The sequence below is a fragment of the Aulonocara sp. 'chitande type north' Nkhata Bay genome, linkage group LG15, assembly GCF_057382095.1.
Source record: "Aulonocara sp. 'chitande type north' Nkhata Bay isolate Kocher_YH1m ecotype deep benthic linkage group LG15, A_spYH_male_GT1.1, whole genome shotgun sequence".
Lineage (NCBI taxonomy): Eukaryota > Metazoa > Chordata > Actinopteri > Cichliformes > Cichlidae > Aulonocara > Aulonocara sp. 'chitande type north' Nkhata Bay.
The window spans coordinates 8153190-8180781 of NC_141358.1; the positions used below are offsets into that span (position 1 = coordinate 8153190).

General features: G+C 38.4%; 3 protein-coding genes and 1 long non-coding RNA gene across 7 annotated transcripts in view; 2 read left to right on the forward strand and 2 right to left on the reverse strand.

Moving 5' to 3' along the window:
• Positions 1-427: 427 nt before the first annotated feature.
• Positions 428-11271, reverse strand: LOC147312444 (uncharacterized). 2 transcript variants are annotated; one of them, XM_086264149.1, is made up of 3 exons: positions 11144-11271; positions 10454-10550; positions 428-7778 (listed from the first exon to the last, which is right to left on the reverse strand). In XM_086264149.1, exon 3 carries the CDS (start codon positions 7751-7753, stop codon positions 1109-1111), a length of 6645 nt encoding a protein of 2214 aa, XP_086120275.1. In that variant the 5' UTR covers positions 7754-7778; positions 10454-10550; positions 11144-11271; the 3' UTR covers positions 428-1108. The 2 variants fall into 2 exon arrangements, with proteins under 2 accessions (XP_086120275.1, XP_086120273.1); XM_086264147.1 differs by having other exon boundaries at positions 10441-10550.
• A 2293-nt stretch (positions 11272-13564) lies between these two features.
• Positions 13565-21441, reverse strand: ddx1 (DEAD (Asp-Glu-Ala-Asp) box helicase 1). Of its 2 annotated transcripts, XM_086263813.1 has the most exons (27): positions 21295-21432; positions 20630-20702; positions 20457-20508; positions 20295-20358; positions 20180-20209; positions 19954-20050; positions 19755-19802; positions 19560-19643; positions 19357-19440; positions 19164-19240; positions 18998-19070; positions 18816-18892; positions 18615-18729; positions 18330-18468; positions 18071-18131; positions 17814-17912; positions 17600-17689; positions 17294-17482; positions 17044-17095; positions 16718-16864; positions 16484-16575; positions 16003-16075; positions 15807-15879; positions 14853-14895; positions 14673-14768; positions 14259-14379; positions 13565-14068 (listed from the first exon to the last, which is right to left on the reverse strand). In XM_086263813.1, the coding sequence occupies exons 2-27, from the start codon at positions 20643-20645 to the stop codon at positions 13938-13940; spliced, it is 2223 nt and encodes a 740-aa protein (XP_086119939.1). In that variant the 5' UTR covers positions 20646-20702; positions 21295-21432; the 3' UTR covers positions 13565-13937. The 2 variants fall into 2 exon arrangements, with proteins under 2 accessions (XP_086119939.1, XP_086119938.1); XM_086263812.1 differs by having other exon boundaries at positions 20630-21441.
• Positions 16549-17455, forward strand: LOC147312446 (uncharacterized). The gene is made up of 3 exons (XR_015125007.1): positions 16549-16913; positions 16997-17187; positions 17280-17455. It is a non-coding gene; the product is annotated as an uncharacterized LOC147312446 (long non-coding RNA).
• nbas (NBAS subunit of NRZ tethering complex) overlaps positions 20645-27592 on the forward strand; it is a 182729-nt gene continuing 175781 nt past the window's right edge. Inside the window, exons 1-6 of one of the 2 annotated variants that reach the window (XR_015125006.1) lie at positions 20645-21032; positions 21445-21496; positions 22722-22758; positions 25197-25274; positions 25901-25948; positions 26971-27014. Coding sequence is in view for 1 of the 2 variants with exons in the window: in XM_086263811.1 (XP_086119937.1) it covers positions 20940-21032; positions 21445-21496; positions 22722-22758; positions 25197-25274; positions 25901-25948; positions 26971-27014 (352 nt within the window). In the remaining variant the exon portion in view is untranslated. The remainder of the gene's footprint in view (positions 21033-21444; positions 21497-22721; positions 22759-25196; positions 25275-25900; positions 25949-26970; positions 27015-27592) is intronic. The other variant, XM_086263811.1, reaches the window with a different exon arrangement.

The following is a 27592-nucleotide window of genomic DNA, read 5'->3' on the forward strand; positions in this document are numbered from 1 at the left end:
TATATAAGGTCCACAAAAGGAGTAAATTATGTTAGTATTGAGCACCACCAACGGCCCAATTTTGGCATTACATCAAAATCATACACCAAGTCTAATCTTTAAGCCTCTAATATGAAAATTTCAGCTACAATTAAATATGCAATACTTAGCAAATGTTAGACACATACACAAGAAAACCCAAATATTCAGGAAACCTGACAAAAACTTGTTTAAAAGTAAATATTATATTGTTGTTAATTAGGCACACTGGACTTCAGTAAGAAACTGATCAAGCATAACATTTAAACACCAAGACAATTTTTTTGGTTGGGAATACAAGTATTAATCACAAACACCTTACATTGGTTAGCGAGCTAAAAAATTTGCTCGCCACTGTAATATTTACACACATATATATATATAAATAAAACACACCATGACGATATGACAGGTTCGAGCTTTCAAACCTTTATACAAAATGTACATACAGTGAGCTATCAATGTGTATATTACCTCAAATATGAATACATACATTTATTTGTGTTGCAGGATCAGTTTTAGTAATTTACATTATTGTTGCCATTCTGGAAAATTATCTGAAAAACTTTTGTATATACATATTTACACAATGACGTATTTCTATGTTTGCTCATTTATAAAGTGAAATACATACATATGTAAAAAAAAGAAAAAAAGAGTAAAATATATAAAACAAAAAGCAAGAGAATGATAAACATTTTACAAACAGTCCAGGATACCTCAATGGATAAAAAGAAAGAAGAAAAGGGAAAAAAAGGAAACAACATCTATGAAGTTCAACATCCAAATTCTTTGTTATAAATTAGAGTACTAAAAGGCTGCTACAGAAGGGAAATAACACATGTGGTTCCATGCTGCAGACATTTGCCCTGAAAGCTTTTGGTCAATATGAGCCATCTTTTCAGGCTTTTAACCCATAGCTCTACTATATTTGTATAGATTGAGATCACTTTAAAAAAAAAAAAAAAAAAAAGAAAAGAAAGAAAAAAGATTGAACTCTCCTTCTCCATCAACAACAAAAAGCTTTTCACAGGGATTAAGGCAACATTATTCAAACTTAATGGTCTATACAAAAGACATTTTTTTTCCATTAACACTCACATTCCTGTTTAACATCCACTTCACTTTCTGCACTTCCAGCTGGCACATGTTCCTGCTCCTCTTTTATCTCTGTGTCCTGACCTACAGTTACCATGTAGTAATCCATGTATCCCTCAGTGTCTGACTCGGTTTTTATGACAGTCTCACTACTTAGAGATGCAGTTTGCACACATCCATCAGAGGGCTGTGATGACTTGCTTCCATTATTGCTTTCAGAGGTTGGACATGCGGTATGCCCAAGGGAGCCTGCAGGATGACCTGGGACTAAATTCTTGGCAGCCTCAGTGTTTAAGTCAGTTCTTACATCATCATTACCTTGGTGATAGTTTGTTTCAACATCCAGTGATGGCATATTGCCATAACGTGGATCATCTTCCTCCTCTTTAATTTGGAGGTTTCCTGGAAGAAAACCGTCACAACCTACAGTTGTGGTGGTACTGGTGGAGGTAATCGTAGGGGTATTCATGGGGGTAAGTGTAGAGGTGCTCATGGGGGCAATTGTAGGGGTATTAATGACGGTAACTGGAGGTGTAAAAATTGGGGTAATTGTTGGGTTAATCACAGGGGTAACCATAGGGTTGATTACAGAGGTAATCATAGGTGTAAAAATGGAGGTAATCGTAGGGATGTTCATAGGGTTGACATTCATCTGCATTATTGTCACTGGCTGCATTTGGATTGCATGATATGTTGCTGGCTGCACACATTGGTTTCCATCCACTCTATGAGCACTTTTATTATTTTGCAGATTTTGTGTTAAGCTCTGTGGGAGTTTGGGTCCAGACAGAAATGGTAACTTGAAGATCTTTTCTATTCCAGTATTTCGATACTGTCTGATCATCGAATGGAATTTGGTTGCAGCAGCGATTGAAAATTCCCAGCGCCTGTGATGCTGTGAGCTAATCTCAAAGTTATAGTCTAGGATGTCAAACAAAATAGCTGGGAAATACTGGTTCCTTTTCGTTGCTGCAAATTTCTGTATTTCCAACAGCACCGATGATGTCAGTAACTTCAAGTTCAGCTTTTTTTTGTCCGCTGATTTTGATGAAACATCAAGGTCCAGACCTATTTTCTTGCAAATAGGATAGAGATTTTTCTGCTTATTCTTTGTTAATGTCACAGCACTCAGAGTATTACTTAACAGCATGGCTTTTTCCTTCTTTGCTTGCATTTCCAGTTGTCTTTTTCGAACCGTTTCCTTCCATTCATTTCTCTGCACAGTGGGAAGCTCTTCTTCTGCACTCTCAATGACTTGAAATGTGCGAGGTGGCTGAATAATGAAAACTTCGCTGAACCAGGCGGGCTCTCCATCATGTGGATTCACTCTGTAGAACTGCACTGAAGGATTCATGTCTAGACTCTGCTTGTCCAAGCTGAAGTTGTGCTCAAGAACATCATTGACAAGCTTGTGCTTTGTCCCGCACAGTTTCCTGGCAAAAGAATACACCTCGCACATGACCTCCCACGTCAAAACACATGTGTCGAGTTTAAGTTTTGGGTGAGCTTTGTCCACACATAGGCTTAAACCTATTTTCTTGCAGAGAGGGTAAGTGTTCAATATTGTTTCTACTGATGCAGAAAAAGAGGTTTGATCATCTGGAGGCTTTTTTACCGTGCTGCTTGCGTTAGTAGAGATGACGCTGGTCACGGCAAGAGGATGGCAAAGCACATTACCAGAGTGAGATTCATCCTGGACAAGCTTGCCATTTTTATCTTGATGACATTTGGGGCAATCTGGAGTATATTCCTCAAAGAAAACTGACAGAGGGAGTTTAAAAAGCTTTTTCTTTTGAGGCAGGCTGAATTTTTTTGACTTCAGTGTTGTAATGGTTTGCATGAGCTGCTCTGCGAAGGCAATGTGAGATAGCTCACTGTTCAAATTTAGATCAAAATTATACTCCAGGATCTCCATGATGAAGTCTTTTGTGGATGACAGCATTGCTTCGGCAAATGTGTTAACTTCAACCATGACGCCGTTGGTCAATAACTTTGGGTCCAGATTTTGCTTTACTCCAAATCCGACATTAAAATCCATATCCAATTTCTTACACCTGGAGTAAGAATACAGTGGGCAATGTTCTCCATGAGGCACTGAGAGGATGCGTTGAATTTGATTGATACGCAATCTCCATAGAACTGAATTTAGGTCATTTTGTTGCTTGTCAGAGGAAGTGCTTACATTTTGGTGCTTGACTGTTCGAGTAGATGCAGCACTACATATTTCTGCATCTGGCTTGTATTGGCAATTCAGTTTCATGACTATTGGATAATCTCTTCGTGTGTTCTTTTGCTTTGCTTGGGCAACCCAGGTTGCCACATTTCTATGATCATTTGCAACAGGAATTTGTGCAAGAATATGTCTAGCAAGTTCAGAATTGACGTTTTGCAAATCAAGCTCAAAGTTGTGTCTGAGAACGTCCAGACAAATCTGCTCAAATGTCCCACACAACTTTTCAGCAAAGTTTGTCACTTCCATCATTGCTCCTTTGGTCAGTTTGTTGACATCAAGTTTGTTTTTCTGTTGACTGCAGCTTACATGCAACTTCAGACCAATCTCCTTGGAGAAGGGATACAGGTTCACACTTTCCTCGGATATTGTTTTCGGTGGACCAGCTGGTAAACCTGGTATAGTTGACACATGTGGGTCTGGTCTAGTTTCACCATCTGAATCAGGGGGATGTGAGGGTTCAACATCAGACTCATCCAATCTTGATATGCTGCTGTCCATGCTCTGGTATCTTGTGCCTATTGAAAACATGGAATCGGGGAGTTTAAATACCTCTTTTGAGAATTTGACTGGATCTTCATATTCCTGAAGCTGTCTTATTTTATTCATCAGTTCACATGCAATGGTGTATCTGTGGCTATTGCTCTCTAGGTCTAATGCAAAGTTCTTCTCAAGAATCTCCATGATGAATTCCTGCTGGGATGAACTCATTGCCAAGGCAAATCGAGCAACTTTATACAGAACAGAATTGGTCAGACAGTCAGCACTCAAATTTTTCTTGGGTCTAAACCCAATATTGAATTCTAGGTTAACTTTCTTGGGCCTGAAGAATGGACAGTACTCTTTGTCTAGGACTAGGAGGATTTGTTTCACACGGTGAGTACGCAGCTTCCACATGTTACTCTCCATTTCCTTTTCCTCTTCTTTCATGTCAAATTCATTTGGTACATCTGTTGGAATCTCTTCCTCCTCTTCATATTCTAGCAGCCCACTTTCATCTGGCTGACTTGGAGATGGCAGGTCCATATCTGTGTCTACGATTGCTGAACTGAAGGAACTATCAGTGGTGGTATGGAAAGGAGCAGAGATGCAAGATGATGTTGGGTTTTCTATGTCATCCTCATTCCCGCTGTTTTCTGAATCTGTGAGTGTGTCTGCTTCTATAGGACACATGTAGCAATAGTCCACTCCAACTGTTTCGTCTAGACTCAAACCCATTTCATCAAATCCAATCCTTCCTACACTATCATTGGCATAATCACTTGACACCATGGCCCTTTTCTTCTTTGCCTGCATGTCCAGCTGTCTTTTTCTGATCGTTTCTTTCCATTCATTTGTCTGCGTGGTGGATTGTCCTTCCCTTTTAACCCCAATAACAGGACATTTGCGAGGTGCCTGAATAACAAAAACATCATTGAACCAGGCATGCTCTCCTTCTCGTGGCTGTACTCTACAGAACAACATTGAAGGATTGAGGTCTAGAGTCTGTTTGTCCAAGTTGAAGTTGTGCTCAAGAATATCATTGACAAGTTTATGCTTTGTTCCACTCAGTTTCCTGGCAAAAGAATAAACCTCACACATAACACCCCAGGTCAAAGCACGTGTTTCGAGTTTACGTTTACGGTGTGCTTTACTCACGCGGAGTCTTAAACCCATTTTCCTGCATGAGGGGTAACAGCTCATTATAGTCTTTCTTGTTGCTGCAGAAATAGAGGTTCGATCATTTTGAGTACTTTCTGCCTTTGCATCAGCACAAACATCTGACCCAGTTTGGGGCTGCTCAGGGACGCGACCAGACTGCGATTTATCTTGATGACGCTTAATTCTGTCTTGATAACATTTGGGGCAATATGGAGTATATTCATCTACAGATTTTGAGTCAGGCAGTTGAAAAAGTATTTTCTTCTGAGATGCAGCTAGTTTCTTTGTCTTCATTGCTCCAGAGTTTCGCATAAGCTTCTTTCCAAAGGCATTGCGACTTGCCTCGCTGTTCAAATTTAAATCAAAGTTGTACTCCAGGATTGCTGTGATGAAATCTTTTGTAGATGACAACATTGCTTCGGCAAACGTGTTAACTTCAACCATGATGCCATTGGTAAGTAACTTTGGGTCAAGATTTAGTTTTATTCCAGATCCTACATTAAAGTCGATGCCCAATTTCTTACATCTAGAGTAAGAATAAAGTGGGCAGTGTTCTCCATGAGGTACTGAGAGGATGTGCTGAATTTGAATACGTCTCAATTTCCACAGCGCTGAGTTGAGGTCATCTTGTTGTTCAGTGTCAGTGGTACTGCTTACATCTTTGTGTACATTTTCCTCAGTAGAATCAGCTCTACATGCTTCTGTATTTGGGTTATTCTGGCAATTCAGTGTCGGGAGAATTGGGTAATCTCTTTTCGGGTGCTTCGATTTCCCATGGGTTACACGGGTCACAAGATTTCTTTCTTCATTTGCAGCCGGAATGTGTGCAAGAATATTTCTTGCAAGTTCTGAATCGACACTTTGCAAATCAAGCTCAAAGTTGTGTCTGAGAACATCCAGACAAATCTGCTCAAATGTTCCACACAACTTTTCAGCAAAGTTTGTTACTTCCATCATTGCTCCTTTGGTCAGTTTGCTGATGTCAAGTTTGTGTTTTTGTTGACTGCAGCTGACATGAAGTTTCAGACCAATCTCCTTGCAGAAGTGATAAGGATGGACATTTTTCTCTGACTTTATTTCAGGTTTGGTTTCAGTATGTGGCTTGGGTTCAGTTTCATGTAGATGGACTGGTAAATCAGTTGTAGTTACATCATTTGGACTTAGTTTAGTTTCAGCTTGTGAGTCAGGAGAATTTGAAGGAGCGATATCAGATTCCTTCACATTCGATCTGCTGCTGAGGTCTGGGCTAACAATGTCCATTCTCTGAGATGTCATTCTGAATGATGGAACAGGACGAGGAAGTTCAAAAACTTCTTTAGAGAATTTGACCGGAACCTCGCATTTCTGAAGCTGTCTTACTCTACTCATGAGTTCACATGCAAAGGTAGGTTTATAAGACTTGTTCTTCAGGCCTAAGTCAAAGTTCTTCTCAAGAATCTCCATGATGAATTCCTGCTGGGATGAATTCATTGCCAAGGCAAATCGAGCAACTTTATACAGAACAGAATTGGTCAGATAGTCACCACTCAAGTTTTTCTTGGGCCCAAACCCAATATTGAATTCCAAATTTGCTTTATTGGGCCTGAAGAATGTACAGTACTCTTTGTCTAGTACCAGCAGGATTTGTTTCACACGGTTAGCACGCAGCTTCCACATGTTACTTTCCGTTTCCATTGTCTCTTCTTCCATGTCACATTCATTTTGCATATTTGCTTTTGAATTGTATTTTCTTCTTTTCTTCAAGCTCTCGTATAGAAGTTCTTCCATAGTCAGCTGTGTGGGAGCTCTTTTAAAGGGATTTGTCTCAAAGGAAAACAGCTCATTCTTAAAATGTGGACTTATTTTAGTACCAGTGCTCTTAAGTTTTTTTCTCCTTTTCAACAGTTGGGACACGCTGAACAAAACTTGCTTTTTGTCCTGTTGATTTTGAAGGTCAAGTTCAAAATTATGCTTCAGGACACTGAGAATAATAGAGCTGTAGGATGCAATCAGTACTCTAGTAAAGTCTACCAGTTCTACCATCATACCATTTGTCAATAAACCTGGATCAAGGCTTTGTTTTGCACCACTTTCAAAGCGCAAACCAATTTCTTCACAGTAAGGGTATGAAAATGGGAGAACATCTCCTCTGATTTCTTCTTTTAACTGCGCCCCTAAGCACTCAATTTCCTCTTCATCATCGCTGACATCAGCATGTAGTCGGTCAATCTTTTTTTCAGATGTTTGTGAGCAAGGAATTTTGCTTGTATGTCTACCATTATCTTCTTTCTTCAGCTGGAAACCGAAATACTGGCAATCGGCTCCCACATTCGGTTCTTTTTTGATGCTTCTGGCACACACTGGCACAAAAGAAGAACCAAAAAGAGCAGCAATGTCAAGTTTTTCTTTAGGAGGCCTCCTCATCAGGTCCTTGAGCTTGTGTGAAATCTGAGCTCTAAAATGAATCCGTTGTTGCTCATTTTCCAAACCAAGATCAAAATTGTTCTCCAGAATGTTCATGATAAAGTGGCTTTTACCCTTTGTAACCATTTTAGCAAAGTCACAGATTTCAAGCATGACCCCGTTTGTCAGTAATTGTAAATCCAGTTTCTGTGCCGTGGATCCAACATTAAAATCTAATCCAATTTTATTGCTGTAATGGAATGGTTCGGGGCTTCTTGAGTATTTTTTTACGTGCATAATCCGCCATTGCCAGACAGTGTTGGCATCCATCCTTTTGCTGTCCTTCAGTCTATTTGGGTTGGTGTCCTCCATCTTCAGTTCCATTTTCGTATCTTTGCGCCGCCTATTCCTGTGTGGAAACAAAAATAGTATACATTATATATGAACCATAACTCATTAACTCAGTCTAAATGTACCAATTTTCACACTATAACAGCCGAGAAAAATAATAGTGCACTTTATTCTACCCACTTCATTATAATTTTGTAAGCTTTGGGTTTTGATACCGGGGCACAGACATACTGCAAGACTACAGCTAGCTCAGTACACTGCAAGCCACAGTGTACAACAGTGTGCAGGACAAAAACAAAAAAACAAAAACGCACATATCGATAGTATTTTAACAGTACGGTAGTCCTACTGAATCAGAGCTCCATTAACTTTGGCACTGGTCTACATGTGAAACAAACATGCTTACGCTGCCAGCTTCCCTAAATATTTCTTTATTTTTTTCCATCTTTTACCTTTATCTTTGAGCATATTATCTGTTCTCATACTAGACATAGGGCTGCTGTTTTGAAACTTGACCCTGAGCTAAGAATATTTATTTGTGAAATTTTACATTTTAATTATATTATCTGATTTATACCAGTGCAGATCGGACTTTTGGACTCTTACTGGCTATGATAACAGTAAGAGGCCATGATGAGACGGCCAAAGTGGGACAGACACTTGTAACCAATTGTAGTCCGAAGCTTTGGCCTATTTGTTAATAGGGACTGAGTTCAGGGCCACAGCCATTCATAACATGATCACATACGTTAAACTAAATTGGTGGGCAAACTGAGGATTCTGATCTTGAATTATTACCTAGAAATTCAGCAATAATGGCTTTTAGCCACATTGCCCAACCCCAGTTACGTCACAAAATAATTCCCAAAAGCAGCCCCCAATTTTTTTTAATATCATGAAGTAATGTAATTATATTTTAATATCATTATTAATGGTTTTTAGCATGAAGACTTTCATTTTGCTTTTGCAACCCCCCCTCAAAAAAAAAAAAAAAAATTACAAATAAGCAAAGTTGTTATGATGTAATGCACAATTTTTAGAGCTTTTCATTAAGTTTTATTTATTAAGTTCAAGCAGCAACTCGAGGGTTTTTTTTTTTAAATTTCTATAACTCTTGGGTATTTGATAACATCAAATAAGCAATGCAGTGGAGTTTTTTGCACTCAGAAATGACATTGCGTGTACTCTTTAGGCATAACAAACCTATTAAATAAGAATCCCTGCATGCAGACTTTTTGAATATTTACATGACTTCATTGTACATTGTGGTGGCTGTAGACCAATCATAACCTTGATGGTTCAATCTCTGCCTGCTCCAATCTCCAGTCTAATTGCCTAAGTAGTCTTGGGCAAGATACTAAACCTCAAGTTGCTGTCTGATCCATTCATCAGGATATGAGTGTGTGTGAATTAATAATAATAATAATGGATACTTTATTGATCCCCGCGGGGAAATTACTCTCTGCACTTGACCCATTCACTCAGTGAAGCAGTGGGTAGCCACTAAGCAGGCGCACCGGGGAGCAGTGTGTAGGGACGGTACCTTGCTCAGGAGTACCTCAGGGTACCCGTTCAGCGGATTCGAACCCCCGACCTACATTAGGATGTAGGCGACTCATTTCTTAGTTAATTAAATGAAGAAAAAAGTTAAATTAACTGACTAGTCTAAAACCAAGAAACAATCCTCCTGGTAGGATGTGCCCAGCAGCAACCAGGAGGTGCACCCAGGAGCTTTAGCTGTCTCTTTTCGATGTGGAGGAGTAGGCAATTGACATGTTAACCCCTCTCAAATGACTCAACTCCTCACCCTATGACTACGGGAGCGCCCATCAGACAAAGCTAATTTCTGATGCTTGTATTCGCGATTTCATTCTAATAGTTTTGACAAACAGATGATGCCTAGATTATCATATTTATGGTGTTTCTCAACAACGATGTGCCATCTGGTGGCAGATGGTTATATTAAGTGCTTTAATTCCTCAAGTAGAAATCTGCTACATAAGAATCAGTCCAAGTGTTCACAGCCTTGTTAGTTTGAGAGCTTTTCATCTCTGGTGCATGTTTCATTTCTTGACAAGCTACTGTAATTGGCTGGAATACCAAAAGCAGATGGTAGAAATGTTTTTTTTACCTTGAGCTAGGTGCAGCAAAACTATGAAATATGCACACCAGCCAATTGTGCTATACTAATGTGCATGTTACCGAGTCAGAATCCTTAAAAATCAAAAGGCTTTCATGCTTCATTCTGCAACCTCCCCATTTCTCTACACAACAAAACACATTGTCTAAAGGTGCAGTTTCCAAGTGGAAGCTGTGCACAAAAAAAATTAAATTTGGTCCCTCCTAAACATATTTTTATTTATAATTTATTTCAAGGGGCTGTATTATACTTCTGCACTATTTTGCAGGATATATCAGAAACTTCTTTTTGTCCTGTTTTGTCTTTTTTTTGTGTTGACGAAAAGAAAGTAAAAAGTTATCCAAAACCCTACAATATTTTAGATGTTTTTGTTTTGAATATTTTTGTTTCTAATCATTATGATCATTAATTTAAAAAAAAAAAAATGGGAATGAAAGATCGTATACTTTTAGTATCGTTCAGCTTGAAGATATGTGTTTACTGCTATCGCAGTCTAAGGCACTTCTAAATTCGTTTGTACTGTATGAACAAATTCAGAGAAAAAGACGATGATCTGTGTGTGAAACTTCAGTGTACTTACTCTGGCTACTTACTCTGCCCAACATCAGCATATCCAGCATGTCTGGTACCTGCTCTGGTCCCTTTGCTGTCATCCAAGTAGCAAAGAGACCGTGTGGATACACTGTAGCCCTGCATGAAAAATGAAAAGCTTATTTGAAAAATAATAAATGTATTGATTCTTCAGCTCTTCCTTAAAGAACGATAAAAACATGCAGCCCTGTTAGACACCATCTCACAAACACTGTGGGCATGTGTTTGTGAGCTACACTTCAGTGAAAGTGGGGGTATTTTTGTCTACCACGGCACTTAAACGAAAGGATACAGACTCTTTAAAAAAATGAGCAAATTCAACAATAATTAGTTAAAACAGCTTTACTGAATAAAAGTGAAACCTTTTGGACAGTCTTTTCCAAACAAAGCATTTTGACCAGCAGATGGCGATTATTTTGACTGCACCAAATGCTTCTGAACACTGAAGTGCATCACAATAATTCACTGAGCTATCTGGAAAAAAACACAGTCCAATTACTATTACTAAAAGGATGCCATCCATGTATTTAACACGGCAGCAGTGCTAAAAGTGGTCCAGCGGAAGAAAAACCTAATCGAGGGTTTGCATTTACTACTTTCCACCTAAACATGGCGATGTGAAGTCGTTACAAACAGCTACTTCAACGGCAAAGCGACGTCAAAAAGGAGCCCGCAAACAGGATGAAGCTTACCCAAAGTGTGCACAACATTCACACGGCCGTGGTTCTCACTTGGTAAAACTACGCACTTCTTTGCGGCACAACGTTTGAAGGATGCAGCGGAGTTGAAGTCCCTGAATTTCAGGAGGGAGACTATAGACGATGCACAGCACTGTTATGGAAGTGACGTCACAGAAGAGCACCACTACTTCAAAATAAAAGTGCAATACTTGATCGGCAAACTCAATACATTAGATGAAGCAAGGTTTGTTAAAAAACAAAACAAATGCTTGAAAAGTTGCACACAGGCTTGGATTAATCTTTAAAAAAATCTTGGAAATGGTGAAATTTAGTGTTGTAACTACGGAAGAGGATTAGGGCCACTGGGGGAAAAAAGTGGGCACGTCCTTTTTTTTCTTCTTTTCCTGAATTCTGAGGGAAAAAAGTCAGAATTCTGAGAAAAAAGAATTCTGAAAAAGAAAAATGATGTGAATGAAGTCGAATTCATTAAGTGGTACAACCGCTTAATAAATGCAAAGGCTGTAGTGACTGCTGTGTCACCTGCTGCTGTCCTAGTTTAGTTTACACTTGTAAGACTTTTATTTTGAAAGCGCATCAATTTGACCTTAGCTCTATGTCTGGGTTTGCTGAATCAGTACAAAGTTAAAAAGTTAAAAGTAAAAAGCTAAAACGATTCCATTTTCTGAGAGGCCCATGTGAAGAAGGGATGCAGTCATTTGTAAGTAATTGCATTTATAAGGCTTGTAGAACTTGTGAAGGTAGGTGGTCAAGGAAGGCGCTCAAGTGTTACACAATCTGATATTTTCATATATTGTTTCAGCTGATGAAATGATAGCTCAGAACAGGACAACTGTCTGCACATGCATACTCACAATCCATGAGATTTAAGCAAATAACCAGAAGCCACCAGGAGTCTTGATGCTTTAACTGAATTTAGAGATAAGCACAAAGAGCAATACACTACCACTAATCAATACTGCCTGATATACAATAATGGCATGTTATAGTTCTTTTTAGTAGTTTTATAAAAGAAAGATAATCAAAAGGATCTCCCAAACAGGTACTGGATCAAATGAATAAGAAAATATTGCATTTACAAAGTAAAATTCACCATCATGTAATTCTTTTCTATTATAAAATCACTAAAAGTGACTAAAGAAAGGAGAAAAAATGCTTAAATATTTTCAAAGAATCATACAGAAACCCTTTATGTCATTTCTGCAGCCATTAGCAGTAAAACCTGGTCATCTCTTCAGGCTTTCAACCCAAAACTCTATTGTTTTGAATCCTTTCCTTAGGTGTAAAGTATTCACATTCCCCCCGCCCCGTTTTTTTTTTTTTTACTGCTCTCAGTTTTTGGACCTACAGTTCACATCCTTGTTGTGCAGCCTCAATTTCTAATCCACTTTCAAAGACTGGAAATTAGGCAATTAAACTACACCCAGAAGATCCTGCAGCTTCATCTTGGACTAAATACTCAACAAGCGTCCAGCTCTGTCATAATATGGATGATATTTTTTCTCGGTGTCCAGTTCTGTTATCATATTACCACAATGTAGATCATTCTCCTTCGCCTTAATATGTAGCTTTGCTATTGCAATAATGTTACACATAAGCTATAGAAAAGGTTATTTGACTATAAAGCATATAAAATATAAATAAATATATAAAATACAATTTCCTGTAGTCAATGCTTCAAACAGTTCATGTACAAAGGTGCCTTAGGGCAAGTGAAGATTAATAAAAATAAGGGACTGGGGAAAGGTGGTAAAACTCTGAGTGAAAACTCAGAAAAGAGCATTATTTCATTCAAGGAATGCTTCACTTTTAAAGGCTCAGGTGGAAATAAATAAATATTTGAACTCCTGGGATGAATAACTCAGAAAAAACATTATCGTAAATTTAAAAATTCAATCTTAAAAATTATTTTTCCCCTTTTTCTAAGTACCAATGCAGAAATGTCTTTTAGTGCATTCTTCCAGTGGGCTGCAGGTAATGTGGGCAGAAAAAAAGCAATCTCATTAAATGAATGGCTGTGAGGAAATGGCTACTTTCTATTTTCTCTTTCACGACCTCATTAAACCCCTTTCTTATGAGTTATTAGCCTCTGTATCACCTCTCACACTGTATTTAAGCAGAATGGCCTTCATTCTTTTATTATAAGTATGCTTTAGGGTAATGGACACCTTGTGATTGCCAAATTTAAAATATGACTTCTCAAACCAGAGTTATTTTTTTTAATAATAACATAGGTACCTTTTATTTAATCTACTGCATGTTTCTCTTTCCAAACATGTCCCCACTGCTTCTTAAAAATTTCTTCAAACTGAAATCACTGGACACAAACACAAACTAAATGCACAGAAAAGCTTATAACAAATACAGGTTTGTCTTTCTTTGCTGATGATTAAATGTAAGAAACCAAATCCAAGCTGAGAACGCCACTAACGTTTAATGGAGAAAAGAAAACAAAGTCACTTTCAGTGAAGTTTTACTATATAAATGTCTTAAATGATTCACTCAGCCATATAAACCAAACCAACCAATCAGAATTAAGTATACAGTATATACGGTTTTCAATTCAAGTGTAGCAGGAAGTGACGTCGAAATCATTGTGCCAGCCGTCTCAACAGGCCTTGGCGCTAAATGCAAAACAAAAAATAGTCCTTTGCCATTCAATGCTGAAATTCTGGAAATCCCGACACCTTTTCGTTTATAACTCATGTAAATTAAAAATCAGTTTTGTTTTTGTTTCCCCATTGTATATGATTGGCATGTAGTGCTATTCTGCTAGCTGGAGTTAGGTTCAGAAGGCTCTGAATAGCTGGTTGGGTAGATAACCCAGGTGAAGAAAGGATGTTTGGGCTTCTCTCTCCAGGCTTGCCAGCTCCTGGACGGTTGGGGCCAGAACATCTACGTGACCCTTGTAGTTACCACCTAGACAAAGACGACAGGTTTCCTGGTCAAGCTCAACACACGAGCAGACATAATAAATACTACAACCTGCCTCATGATGCTTTAATGCTCATTATAATCCTTCCAAACAACAGATATACTTTAATGTGCATATGCAACCATTCCCGTAGTCCTGTGCAGACATGTTATCCTTCCTTTTTGTCACACATACCTCCCATCGCTCTGCGCTGCCCATAGGTCACCTTTCCATCAAACTCATCCACGGGTACTTTGATGTCTGGCTCACACTGGGTGATGGTGCACTTTAAATGTTCCTCGATTTCTGAAAGGAGCTGTGATCAGAGGAAAAAGGGGAAAAAGAAATGACACAAGCAGAGTTTAAAGTGCATGATGAGGATGTGTGAGTGAAAGTATGTTGTGTGTAACTTTACTTCCCAACTGGTTTTAAAGGTGAATGTATTGGATTATTAACCTGGCACACCCCAAACCTAAGAGTGATTATGAATGCATGTGCTGCTTATACAGTCCTTTCAAAAGAACTGCTGTATCACACATGTTTGTATTTCAAACAGTAAATTGGAGCTGCTGTATCAACCAGACTAGTTTTGTGTGCATCTTTATTCACCTCTTTTTCATTATACCAGATGGTGCATCCTCCATCCTCCTTCAGTCGTGTGTTGTAGCAACCTCTGCCTCGGTTCGGGCAAACATGGTACCACACCTGCACAGGTAGAAAAGTGTACTTAAAATCACATACAAAATTCAAACTTATATGGACTAAACAGACACCTCTACTCCACCTTACCTTCTCTTTCTCCATAGCAACTAAGGAGATAGCCAATCCCATTCTGTAAGTCGAAAAGAAATTACACAACATCAATGCTACGTAGAGATTACATTATAATTTATTGTTTGTCGTCACTCAGGCACGCCATGTGAAAGTTTGAGGTGGCAATGATGATGCAGATGATCTGCTCTTGTGACCTTTAAAAGGAACAGATGGAAGAGAAGAAGATGACAAAAGGAAGAAGAAAGAAAGGAAGTAGATGACTTTGCCTTTGTCATCTACTTCCAGATTGACTTTGGCCGATTACTCCTACTTATTTAGGAACTGCGTTCCATTTCGTTAATGCTTTCACCTTCATAAGGGGCAGCCGACTAGAGTGATAGTATCCTACGTTTATCGTTGTTTAAACAAGAACTCTGTCTTTTTGTTTTCAAAGTGGCGACTTGCTAGAATGATAAATTCTAACCTTGTTTTTTTTCCCCCCTTCTTTCAGCTATTGTAGTACATACAGGGATGACTGTCCTTCTATGGAGGTTTCTTCCTGTTAAAAAGGAGTTTTTCCTTCCCACTGTTGCCAAGTGCTTGGTCAAAGGCGATCATCTGATTCTTGGGGCTCCTTTCTTTCGTTATAATATTGTAGGGTTTTACCTTAGAATATAAAGCAACTTGAGGTGGCTGTTGTTGTGATTTGGCGTTACATAAATGATGAACTGGTGTAATGCCAATAAAACTGGATTGAGTTGAATTAAATGCATGTTTGTTTTGCCCTTTAAAATCTAGACTGTAATTGGCCTGAATTATGGAAGATTTTTACTGGTGGAACTGCAGTTTGAATTTCCTGATTAACAGCAAGTAAATAATAAATACATTTATACATATATTTAACCAATACAACATAATCTTTCACACAAACTTATGAATATTAAAATGAATAAATAAGTTAAGTTACAACAAAATAAATTCAGTAGGTACCTTTCAGCTCTTCCCACTCTGCCGATACGATGGACATAGTTCTGCTTCTCATCTGGCAGAGTCACGTTAATCACTGGAGGAAGAAACCATTAACATAAATATATAAAGAAATATATAGCAACTCTTCTGTAATGTTCACTGAATATATAATTTTTATTTGTAAAGTAATATAATTTTCTAGCAAGCATCCATATACCATAAGGAACTCCGTGGATGTCAATTCCTCTGGCAGCTACATCAGTGCAGATCAACAGCCTCACTTCTTTTCTCTGAGAACACAAACAATCCTCAAAAACACTGACTGGTTGCACTTTGTTAACCTCCTAGGACCTGACGTCCACATATGTGGACATCACCTTTTGGGTTATTTAGACCAAAATAATCAATTTTGCTCTACAAGAGCCTGATATCCACTTACGAGGACATTATACTGCTACTGTTCTATCAAAATTTTAAACGAATATCCTCATATGTGGCTCTTATTTTTCTTAAAAACCAAAATAAGGTAAAACAAAAAATCTGGTAATTCTTTGTTTTTACATTCATTGGGCCCCAATATGCCCAAATATCAAAGAGAAATAAAAAATGCATGCCGTGGAAGAGTTCGGGTCTTAGGAGGTTAAACAGCATAAGCAGGTTATGATTTTTGCTTTGTTTAGCTTTTTTTGTTATTTTACCTTGAAGCGCTCCAGGTTATTTTTCCGCTCATTAGGCTTACGATCGCCATGGAGGCAAACACAGGACAACTGGTGACCTTTGCTATTTGGACCTGAAGAAGACACACATGAACTCAGCCATTTGTAACTGGGGGAAAAAGACCAAGTATTCATATTTAACTGTGTCTTTTTTCACTTTCTAAACTTCTGTAGTGGCTCAAACAAAAACATCTAAATTATTCCAACACAGCCTACCTCCTCCTTGCTGAATCAAGTACTGCTCCATGTTGTCACAGTCAATTTTGGTACGACAGAAGATTATAGCCTGGTCCATTTTGTGTTCTTTAATGGCTCTCACTGTGTACTCGCCCTTCAGGATTTTGATGGCCTCTGACCACATTTCTGACTCACAAAAAGACACACACACACCTTTACTGAAGTTCATATTAAGGTAAGTGTTATCTGTGTTGTTTATGTGATGTGTATACTGACTGGAGTGAATGGACAATAATGATATTTTACACTTTCTATCAGGGTGATGAAGATGAGCGGTCTGAACTGTGCTGCTCAACTGCACCTACCTGCAGTATTGACTCCTGGTCTGGTGTTATCATTTGAATGAACTTCATCAGTCTACCCAGAGAAACAGAGGAAACAGCTAAATCACCACAACTCTAAACTAAGACAAAGACATGATAACAACATACATAGTGTAGAATAAAAAGGTGATTATTCCTCCACCCAAGTCTGAAACACAGCCGAATTGCTTAACTTGATGTTTCAGTACTTTTCTGTTTATTCGGTTTCCTTCCCCGAGCACGAGGAACTCACCCGGATGTGGTTCTTGCCGAGGCGCTCCCACAGATGGTCGCTCTTCGGATTGACGGGCACCACTACGTGGTGGACAGTCTCCGGAACAGAGTCCTCCCCCTTCAGATCCACCCAGGTGGGAAAGTGCATGATGCGCTCGGATAACTTCTTCACATCGAATGAATGCAGTGTCGCTGAGCATACAATGACCTGGAAAATAAAGAGATCGTCACCTAAACTACTAATGCCAGCAAACATCCTTCTACTACAACATCTATCATAGTACACAGGTTTAATTTCACACATGTAATTTATGCTCAGCATTACCTGCAGTCTCTTGCCATCAGAGGTGACCTGGGGGATTTGATTATGGATCCTGTTGATGAAGTCCGTATAACCTGCTGACAGGAGGCCGTCCTGAGATACACAAAAGACACAAAATAGTTAAGGGATTTTATGCTATATTATATATATCAACCATAAAAAACCCCAAAACAAAACATATGTGTAATCTATAAAAAAACAAAAAGAATTCACATACACACTCATCCAGCACCAGAAAGCGGACTTCGGACAAACTCAGTTTCCCAGTGGAAATGAGGTCATCCAATCTACCAGGTGTTCCCACCACAATGTCAATCTAATTATAAGATGACACCAGGAAAAAAAGAGGAAAAATGACATCCAATTAAAAAACATATTTCAACAATTTGATTTACAGTAATTAAAACTACCGGTAAGTCAACGTTTTTTGTTTTTTTGGGGATGGGAGTAGGCGTAACTGTACGTGTCACATACCCCCTGTTCCAGAGCAGCCAGCTGGTCTTTGGCAGCCACACCACCAATCACCAGCAGCTCCCTGCAATGACAGACTGACAAATTACCAAAATAGCACGGCTCCATCTGGTGGTGTAAAAACGCAGGCAAATGATGTTTTTAAATGGATGACAGAATAATCTGGATTGTTACTACAAATGCATTTTTATTTCTTTTTTTAAGTCGAGGTTTTTTGCAGTTTGTGTCACTCAGTGTCGATACCACCTCCATGGTGTCATACCTGAGTTTGGGATTATCCACATATTTCTTAAACTGCGTGACATTGTTGAGGGTTTGTTCAGCCAGTTCTTTAGACGGCTCAATGATCAGGGCTTTGGGTGAATTTGAGGATGTTTTCACCTGACTCACGTTGGCACTGCCTGCACAATCACAGAAGAAATATTGTACTTGGCATACTCAAATTTGAAAATGTACCTTGTTTTAACACCAGTGAGTGAAAGAAGGCATATACCGTAAAAGGAACAATCTTGTCTTAAGTGCCTGAAATGAGGTTGAAAGCACACACCTGTCTGAGAAGATTTGACAGCATGACCCTCTGGTGCCTGGTCCAGGGCAACAAATCCACTCTTAGGGGGGTGTTTAAAGTCTTCTCCTCCAAAGTTAAACTTTAGCTCTGCATTCTGTAAAACAGAAAAGATGATGGTGTCAGTCAGGCATCAGTTTTATATGTTCTCTGCCATCACTGTGTTGTCATATCCGTCGATACCTTGAGCACACAGGAAGCAAAGAAAGCTTGATTCTTCAGATTTTGAGGGATTTCAAAAGCCACACCCAGGTCGTTACCTGATGAAAAAAAACACAACATAAACCAATTATGAGTTATTTCTCTATTTCTAACAACTTTGAATAGGTTATTTATTTTTTATAATAGAAAAACTGGGACCATACCATTTTTAGAGAATGAAATTTGGCTCTTTTCTAGATCCAGGTAGCATCCAATAGTGTCATGCATGGTAAACTCCTAAAAAAAAATAGCAAAGAGAACCCATTTAAAAAAAATCATTCCCAAATTTCTTTAAACGTGTAAATAATATGATCTTTCATTATCTGTTACCTCCCCATAGCTGTCAAACTGCTTGTTGTTGGATTTCTTTCCAGTCCCACCAAAACCAAACCCATATTTATCAGTTCCTAGAAAGAAAAACAAAGAGTCTGGTGTTAAATTACAGTAGTGCCCTGGTGAAATAAATTGTTTAAAGTGGAGCATTTTCTGCTGCATTAATACTGTAGATGGTAGAAAAGAATACCCAGGTCCAGAGCCGCCTGACTGGTAGACCAACCCACCCGGCACAGGCCCTGGTCATGGCAGGTCACCTCATAGCAGTACTTCCCTAAACAGAAAAACAAACATATAAGGACTGATAATAATTTACACTTTTATGTTTCTTGATCCATCATACGATTATTTGATTCTCTGATCACTCCGTAAGCACTTGTGTACATCACACACCTTTGGTGACACCTTTAGTGGAGCGACAGCCATGCCACTCTTTGAACTCCCTGCTCTGGCAGCACAGTCCATCTGACCCAATTGCTAAGAAGAAAAACATTAAAAGGCAATGAGCAGATGTTGTTTAAAAAATCAAAACAAAAAGCTGGAAAGTGACATTTACATAAACATTGCATGTTTATGATCTGTTCTTACCGAAGGCTGTACTGCGATCATAAGGATTCATCTGCCAGCTGTTGAAAACTGAGACAAAACAAAAGAAGAGCAGGTCAAACACCTGCAGAACACTCTATACTGTCTACCCAACATTAAAAGTCTTAATTTATATGCACACATTTAAGATGGGATATGAATCATGAAGCCTGAAACCAAATAACTGATTAAATATTCTCACTGGCTCCTCCAGTTTTAATAGAGGCTCTGCCCTTTTTGCCCTCCTGCTGATCCTTCAAGGTCTCGTACACAATCTGGATCACAGGGATACTGAAGGCCTGAGGAGGACAATGGGAAACTGTCATGACTCAGTAAGTGTGAAAATAAATATATACAGTGTAGACATACAAAGAAAAAAAAAAAAAGAAGGCATTTCTCCCAAGTTTGTGTCGCTGTTAAGTACTTACTCCTGTTTTGCCACTGCCAGTTTCCGCAGCCTTAGAAGACAGAAAAGTCAGATGTCAGCCTCGCAGCAGAGTGCAAATATCTGTGAGCCAAATGTGTCCAGAGAACCAAGCTTACCATGAGCACATCTCCTCCACCAAGGATGAGGGGGATGGACTCCGCCTGGATGTCAGTAGGCAACCTGAAAACCGATTATACATTTAGTCAGTTTGATATCAAATATTAAAATGTAAGCATACAACAGCATGCATGATTTTGCAAATTTGTAGCTGGACTCACAGCCAGTCCATCTCTTCCACAGCCTGCGCGATTTCAGGCATTACCCCCATTTCTGTTACATAAAAACACATATTAAATGGTTGAGTGGGCTTACGTAGCTTCAAAACGACAGTTGATGTGTAAGCAATTTAAAACCGTAACGTCAAAATTAAGTAGGAATGTAAAAATCTCACCACCAAACGCTGCCATTGCTGCTGCTAGTACAAGTGCAACGCAACCGGATGTGCCGGTCAGCAAATGCTCCCCCTCAACAGCCAAGAAAAAATAGTTCCGGATAGTGAACAAGTTCGTAAAAACAAAGCGGGGGGTTGAGAAAAAATGTCGCTTGTGGACTTGAGATACAAAAGCTAATATTAACATTTATAATAAGCCAAATAAAATCACAAAACCGCTTTTATAGACGGTTAGCAACAGTTCAATTACAAACGCGTTTCTTTATAATTTGTCCCTGCTTGTCGCCGTAGATTTCTGACAGCTGTAAACATGGCCGAAGAAAGCTTAATTGAGGGCGAAGAAGAAAACATTTTATACGATTTACTGGTTATTACTGAATGGCCTCCAGAGACGGACACTCAGGTTGGTAGCTTTCACTTTTGCGGTTTTTTATTCACGGCGTAGCTCTTGTGGTGAGCAGCTATCTGTAGAAATGACCAGCGAAAGACAACCGCCTTGAGTTTCGTGGGGTCAGCCGCCCAGAGCCACGTAGCACAAATACATGATAAGTTGCAGTTGGTTGTCTTGATAAACAAAGTTTCACCTTTCCGTCGCACGTCATACATCACACAGCAGAGCAGCAAGTGCTCATTTAGCATTAGTGTCCTGCATACCTTTCATTTACCTGCAGCTTTTATAATGATCTAAAATCAAAAATCTGCTCTGTCAGAGAAACGACCTATCACTAGGTTTCATTAAAACTCCAGAATGAAATTGGAAAATCAATATCAAAATATGGCAATCGCAGCTCATCTGTTACTATTTTACATTGCAGTTGCGAGGCAACAAGGAGTACAGCACCTCTCTAATTGCAAAAGCTGTGACAGGTAAGTTCTGATTTTCGTTGCCATGGTGTGATAATATGCATGCATGCATATGTTGCATATATACAGCTATACAGCACTTGCCCGAAGCAGTTACATCCTCACATTGATTGTAGCTATTCTAAAATGATCAATAAACTTACCAACAGTCCACCACGCCAATCTTTATATGTATTTTGCTTGATGTTCTTTTATTTATGACACCAGAATACAGTATGGAGATCATAGAGGCTGGAAGGCATACAATCTTCTTACTGAGATATTAAAGTCCATCCAGCATCCAGTACTGTGCAAAAGTCTTGATTCATGAGTTCATCTTGAGTTCATCTATTTTCATATTTCATTAGGAAAATGGAAAACAGGTGTGGTGATTTATTGACACTGCAAATTAAACAAAATCTGTGAAAGTCTATTTTCCTCATTCAAAAATGATCATATCATGTGATAGATCATATCATATTTTATCATATCACAACATGATGCTAGAGTCTGTTATAGATGACAGTTTCTCTTCATATTCTAATGTAAATGCTTCCAGAAACATTGATCCTGTTTGGCTTAATCTCTGAGACTGAGGCTAGTGTTGTCCAGATCTCAGCTGTTACTTTAAGCTGTGCAACTGAGGATTGTGTGTGGAGTTCTCTGATGTTTACATCAGTTTTTCCCCAGGATTTTCAGGATTCCTCCCACCAGAAAAACAATCTCCATGGTAATCTGAATCTCCAAATTGGTCCAAATAGTCAATAAAAAATCAAATAAACAAGCCAGGAACATTTCTGCAATTGTAGTCAAGGTGGAATAACAGAATACTATAAAAAAGAATAAAATTCTAGCCTACAACACTATTCTTAAGAAAACCCTGTTTAATAAACATCAAAATTTTATTGATAAGGCATCATTTTTAACATCATTCTGTTTGCGCCATGTCCCTTTAGCGTTGCCTCCTTATAAAAGAGGAAAACCGCTTGCTTCAGTTTGGATGTGAGTGAAGTAAAGCTGAGTCTGTGCTTGTGGCCCAGAGTCCATATGCATATGAGCATATGATAGCATTAAATTTTAAGGCTGATAACATATTGCCACGTGTGCTAGGATCTCAATAGTTTGCACCAGAAGTGTGTTTAAAAAAACAACAAGCAAGTAAAATCAGTAACAATGAAACAAAGAGAAAAAACTAAACTGTACATGATCAGACATTTATTAATAACTACCTGTCATACATTTCTTACAGGCCCTTTCCGCTTGATCCTTCACTATTTGTGGTACAGGTAAGCCATTATTATTTTAAAAAGGATTGCTGTCTGCTCCAGGCATGACTTGCTGTTATTTCACCAGTGTAAACAACAAACATGCTGCATAAAGCTGTGACTCCTAGTGCTTAATATTAATCCGATTTTTACAGATACGCATTACATATTTCATAACAATCCCAAACCTTATGGATGAAGTAATGTGATTGTTTTTCTTTGGCTTTGACTATGAAAATCTTGTGTCGGGAAGACTTTTAGTAATGTGATGTACATAGTGACAAGAACTTTATTCTGATTTTGTTTTCTGTCTTGGTAAAAATATTTGAGTATTAAATGCGCTAAAAATTAACACGCTTCATTGCTGTTTTTTAAGTGACGCAATAAGCAGCAGCACTAACAGTGCTACTGAACTGTAAAAGGAATAGTGTCAACTCTTTTACTTTGAGACATTGTAGATCAACAGATGTAACTTGGCAATGCAGATTAAAAAATATCATAATTTTAGTTTTATTATAGGTGAAAAATAAATTATATTATTAATTATTGTGATTTTTAAATAATTAATAATAACATAGTAAAGCTAAATGACGATACAGCCGTTAACATTATATTGACATAAAGTCAAAACATTTCAAACAGAAAGTTCTTGGTATTTGAAATAAGGCCCCTTTCTTGTCTGCTATGTCTTTAAAAAAAATATCAAATTTATCAGAATTTGTTACAATGTACATCATGTTTCAAATGAGATGTTCAAAATGTGGACTTTTTGCATACTGTTTTAATCAGTATGTCCCTCTGAAAAAATGCTGCCCATGCATATATGCTATACCGTCTACCGTCTTAAATGTTTAATTGTAAAAGGCAATAAAAATGCTTTTTTTTTTTTCCTTTTAGACGTGTATCTTGAATATATATTTATAGTGCTATAGTACATTATATTGCTAACTAAGATGACAGCTTACTGCAACCCATAACACAAGTCAGTCATTGGCTTAGGTCAGGGGTGTCAAACATAAGGCCTGGGGTCCAGAATCAGTCTGGGAAAGACTCAAATTTGGCCCACAACTTGGCCAACTAATTTACCCACTGTTGTGAAAAGAGAGCAGCCAAAAGTAGCTTCATATTGACCCACATGTTTTGTAGGTAAATGTTACATCAGTCTGAAAATATTCTTCTCACACTCTCCCGATATATAACACTAACACACGCAACGATTTTTCCTGCGGTAGATTCTGTAATTCTCTAGCACCAAGGCCTGCTTATCCTCTCAGCGGGTGGTTTGCTGGCAACATCAATAACCTTATTAAATATTTAAGAACTCCTCCAGCCATGTTTATGTCCCAGTTCCCCTTCTCTTTCTGTGGATGAGAACGTATTAGCAATTGTATTGGATAGAATGAGGCTGTTGTCCACATGCTGTGCTATTTGCATTTGTTGAATGGGGGAACGTGTTCAGCCGAAAACACGTTTACACATATTTATATTTGTGTTTAAATATTGTAGAAAACATACGTGCTGTGGCTAATGTTGCTAACTACTGTATTCAAAAACGAGGCTGTACAGACAGGAAAAAAAAATCTATATAAATTATGAATGAACCCCCCCCCAATACCCACCCACAATACAAAATTTTCTTTCCAGTCATTGTACCTGTTTGATTTCATAGTGATCTTTTTGCATTTGTTAAGTCACTTAACGCTGACCTTTGAGTCATTCAAGCATAAAAAGGCTCCTAACTAAAGGGATGAACCGTTGTTGTGTCTATACAAAGGACCAGTTTAAAACTGTAGCATTATCAAGAAAGCTCCTCACTGTGAGTGAAGACAAAGTAAACTGTGGCCAGGACGATTATGAAAATGTTCATAATATATAATTTAAATCACTCTCATCCAGCTGAATATGAACATTTTAAAGACTTTAACAAAGGCAAAGTAGGTAAAGCTAAAGCTGTCCAGAGCTCCAAGCCAACCATAATCCAGCAGCCTCAGTATGAGCAACATATCAAAGCAGGAAAGTTGTGGAGTTGAGTGAAAAAGAGAAAGACATTGATATGGTGTTATTGTCTGACGTTATTAACATAATGGATGCACGTAACTGACATTTGTTTTATTATATACAGTAAATCTGTTGCACCTGCCTTTGTTTTGGTAGAGAAGAAAATTGATCGATGAATATCCTGACAGTTATAGTTCTTGGAAAGGAAATCAAAATCAGCAAATCAAAGTCACTCATTTTTAAAATGAGTGACTTTGATTTGAGTTGACTTGATTTTAATAAAATAACATAATGTAGTTACATCCAACAAATTATATAAAACCTATATAAAATCACTTGTAATATAATTTGTATGCACTAGACCTTTTAGGTAAAGTACTCTGTTAATGTACCTACTGATTAATGGTTAACCTGTTATAATTTGTTTTTTCTTCTCGTTTATTTGACCTTGTGTTTCCCAGCCCCTCAAGCTCGTCCCTGCCTCTCGGTCTTGTCCGCCTGGCAAACAAGCAGATCAACTGGCAGCTGGTGCTTGCAAGGTGCAACAAAAACACACACGCTCACTTACAGACATGCTCCGTCTCTGTAATCAATACCTGAATGTGAGCTACTTTGTTGCTGACACACACTAAGTCTTTCTCTCTCTCCCCTTGCCTATCCCCTCAGCCAATCATTTAATTGCACTCATTACAACAGACAAACCAAGTAGAAAGGCAGTTTTTAATTGACTATCGATTCCACCATCCGAGACAGTGAGAAGCGTGGTCAAAGATGCTGCAGATGTCCATTAGTTTGATGTGGCTGATTTCCGTCTGCCCCTATATCTTTTCTCTCTCATTTCATTTCCTCTGAAACTCTTTTTGCTACGCTTAATGCTCCCGATTATTACTGTTCCTTCTCTCTTTCAGCAGTCCAACCTGGACATTTATTCCCATCTTTATCATTCAACCCCCCCCCCCCCCCCCCCCCCCCCCCCCACACACACACACAATATCCCACACATAATCTTTTCACTCTTGAGGGTCTTCATCTAATTTTGATTTATATTATAGACAATACCATCTATTTATGTCTTTCTTTCTTTGCTCTTCTGCTTTTCTTCTGTTCTCTTTGATTTTTTTTTTTTTCAGTGATTCCTGACCCATTCTCTTGTTTTACTCCACAGCAATGGCAAACTGTTGGCAGTGGTTCAAGATCAGTGTGTGGAAATTAGGTAATTACTGAACTCTGTCTCTCTCTTTGAGGCTGTGTGTTTGTGTGTGTGTGAGTGATAGTCTTAATTAAGGGGGTGATTTATCACATCTCGCTTTAACAAAGAAGTCCAATGTCAGCTTGCATTTAAAAGATGAAAACTGTGTTTCGAGCATCAGTACAGAGTGTAATCCATCACAGGAAAATATTTGAATCAGTTTAGTGTACTTTCGTAGCACCCATCTGAAAAAATTCAAGCTAACAATGGAAACACCAATGCTTCCCTTTTCATTTGTGGGTGTATAAGGAAAGCGATCAAAACATACACACGCATGAATATCTGTGTGTTCTTTTTCAGTGCTTGTAATTATTTCCTGACATAAATCCAATTTCCCTGTGCGCAGAAAAAATGCACTCAGTCAGCAGTGTGCTTCACTGACATAATGTAGTGCTTTAAAATGAGCAAAATTTCAAAATGAAAATCTATAGCCGTGAACTAGATATATTAGGATGCCTTACTCTCTGGAGACTAATCGTACACTCATTGTAAAGCGTTTGCTCCACGTGACCCTTTGTGTAACTGGAAGGCGGTTTCATACATGGAGCAATATGAAAAAGCTGAATGTTTCTGTTTCTCAGTATGCTCAAATTTAAATGTAGTTGACCTTTTATGATCAAGAGCAGTCAGGTCTCTTCGCTTTTGCCTCTGCTTGATAGTGTGGGCTACTCTTTTGTCCTTTTTTCACACTGTTGTTGTTTAATCACAACGTTTTATAGCTGCGCTTCATGGCATGAATTGAGTTGTGTGAGTGGGTGTTAAGTCAGCTCAAGGCCTTATCCCCTGAGCTCCTTTAAGAGTCTGTCGAAACACTGCCTACCCCCACTTGTCTGCTTGATCTATTGAGCTACTTTAGTTGGCAGGCCGTCAGTGGCTGTTATAACCCAACTTATACCAGTTCGTATAAGAAGTGTATCAATGTCTCACTGTGCAATACCACCTCTCCTTACTTTTTTTTTTTCTGTGTGTGCACGTTTCCTCCTCAGGTCTGTGAGAGATGACTTCGGCTCACTCATTGGGAAGTGCCAGGGTAAGACCTTGTCCCTGTGTATTATCAGTCACATTCTTGTTCCTGGTAAATGACGATTAAATCGCCATAACTTACTTCACTAAGCACTCCATTTGTTTTATAAATGTGGGGGTTAATGTTGTAGAGTACAGTGTGTGTGCCCTTGTACTCCTTTATGTGGTATGTCAGATGCTTTGAGTTTATTTAAGAGATATCTGGTTTGTGTGTGTGTTTTCATATACCATGTAATGAACTACTCTAGTTACACGTATATGAATAGAAAAGATTGCAATTTTACTGTGTTAATGCCTTAAAGTCTAGAACCCAAAAATCCAACCTTTCGTTGCTTTATTGTTGTTTAATTTTGTATTTATTGTTCTGTTAGTCTGAGCGCAGGTGACTAACTCAGAAATAGAAAACATTTTTAAGGTCTCTGGTGGATAAACTATGCACCATCAACACTCTCCTATCTCTTCTTTTCTTAATTTTTTTATCTCTTGGTCATAATAAATGCCAGAAGGAAAGAATTGGTGAACATCTGCTTTGGTTCTTTTGTGGTTTATGAGCCCTTTTGGTGCTAGTTTTTAATAATGTAGGTT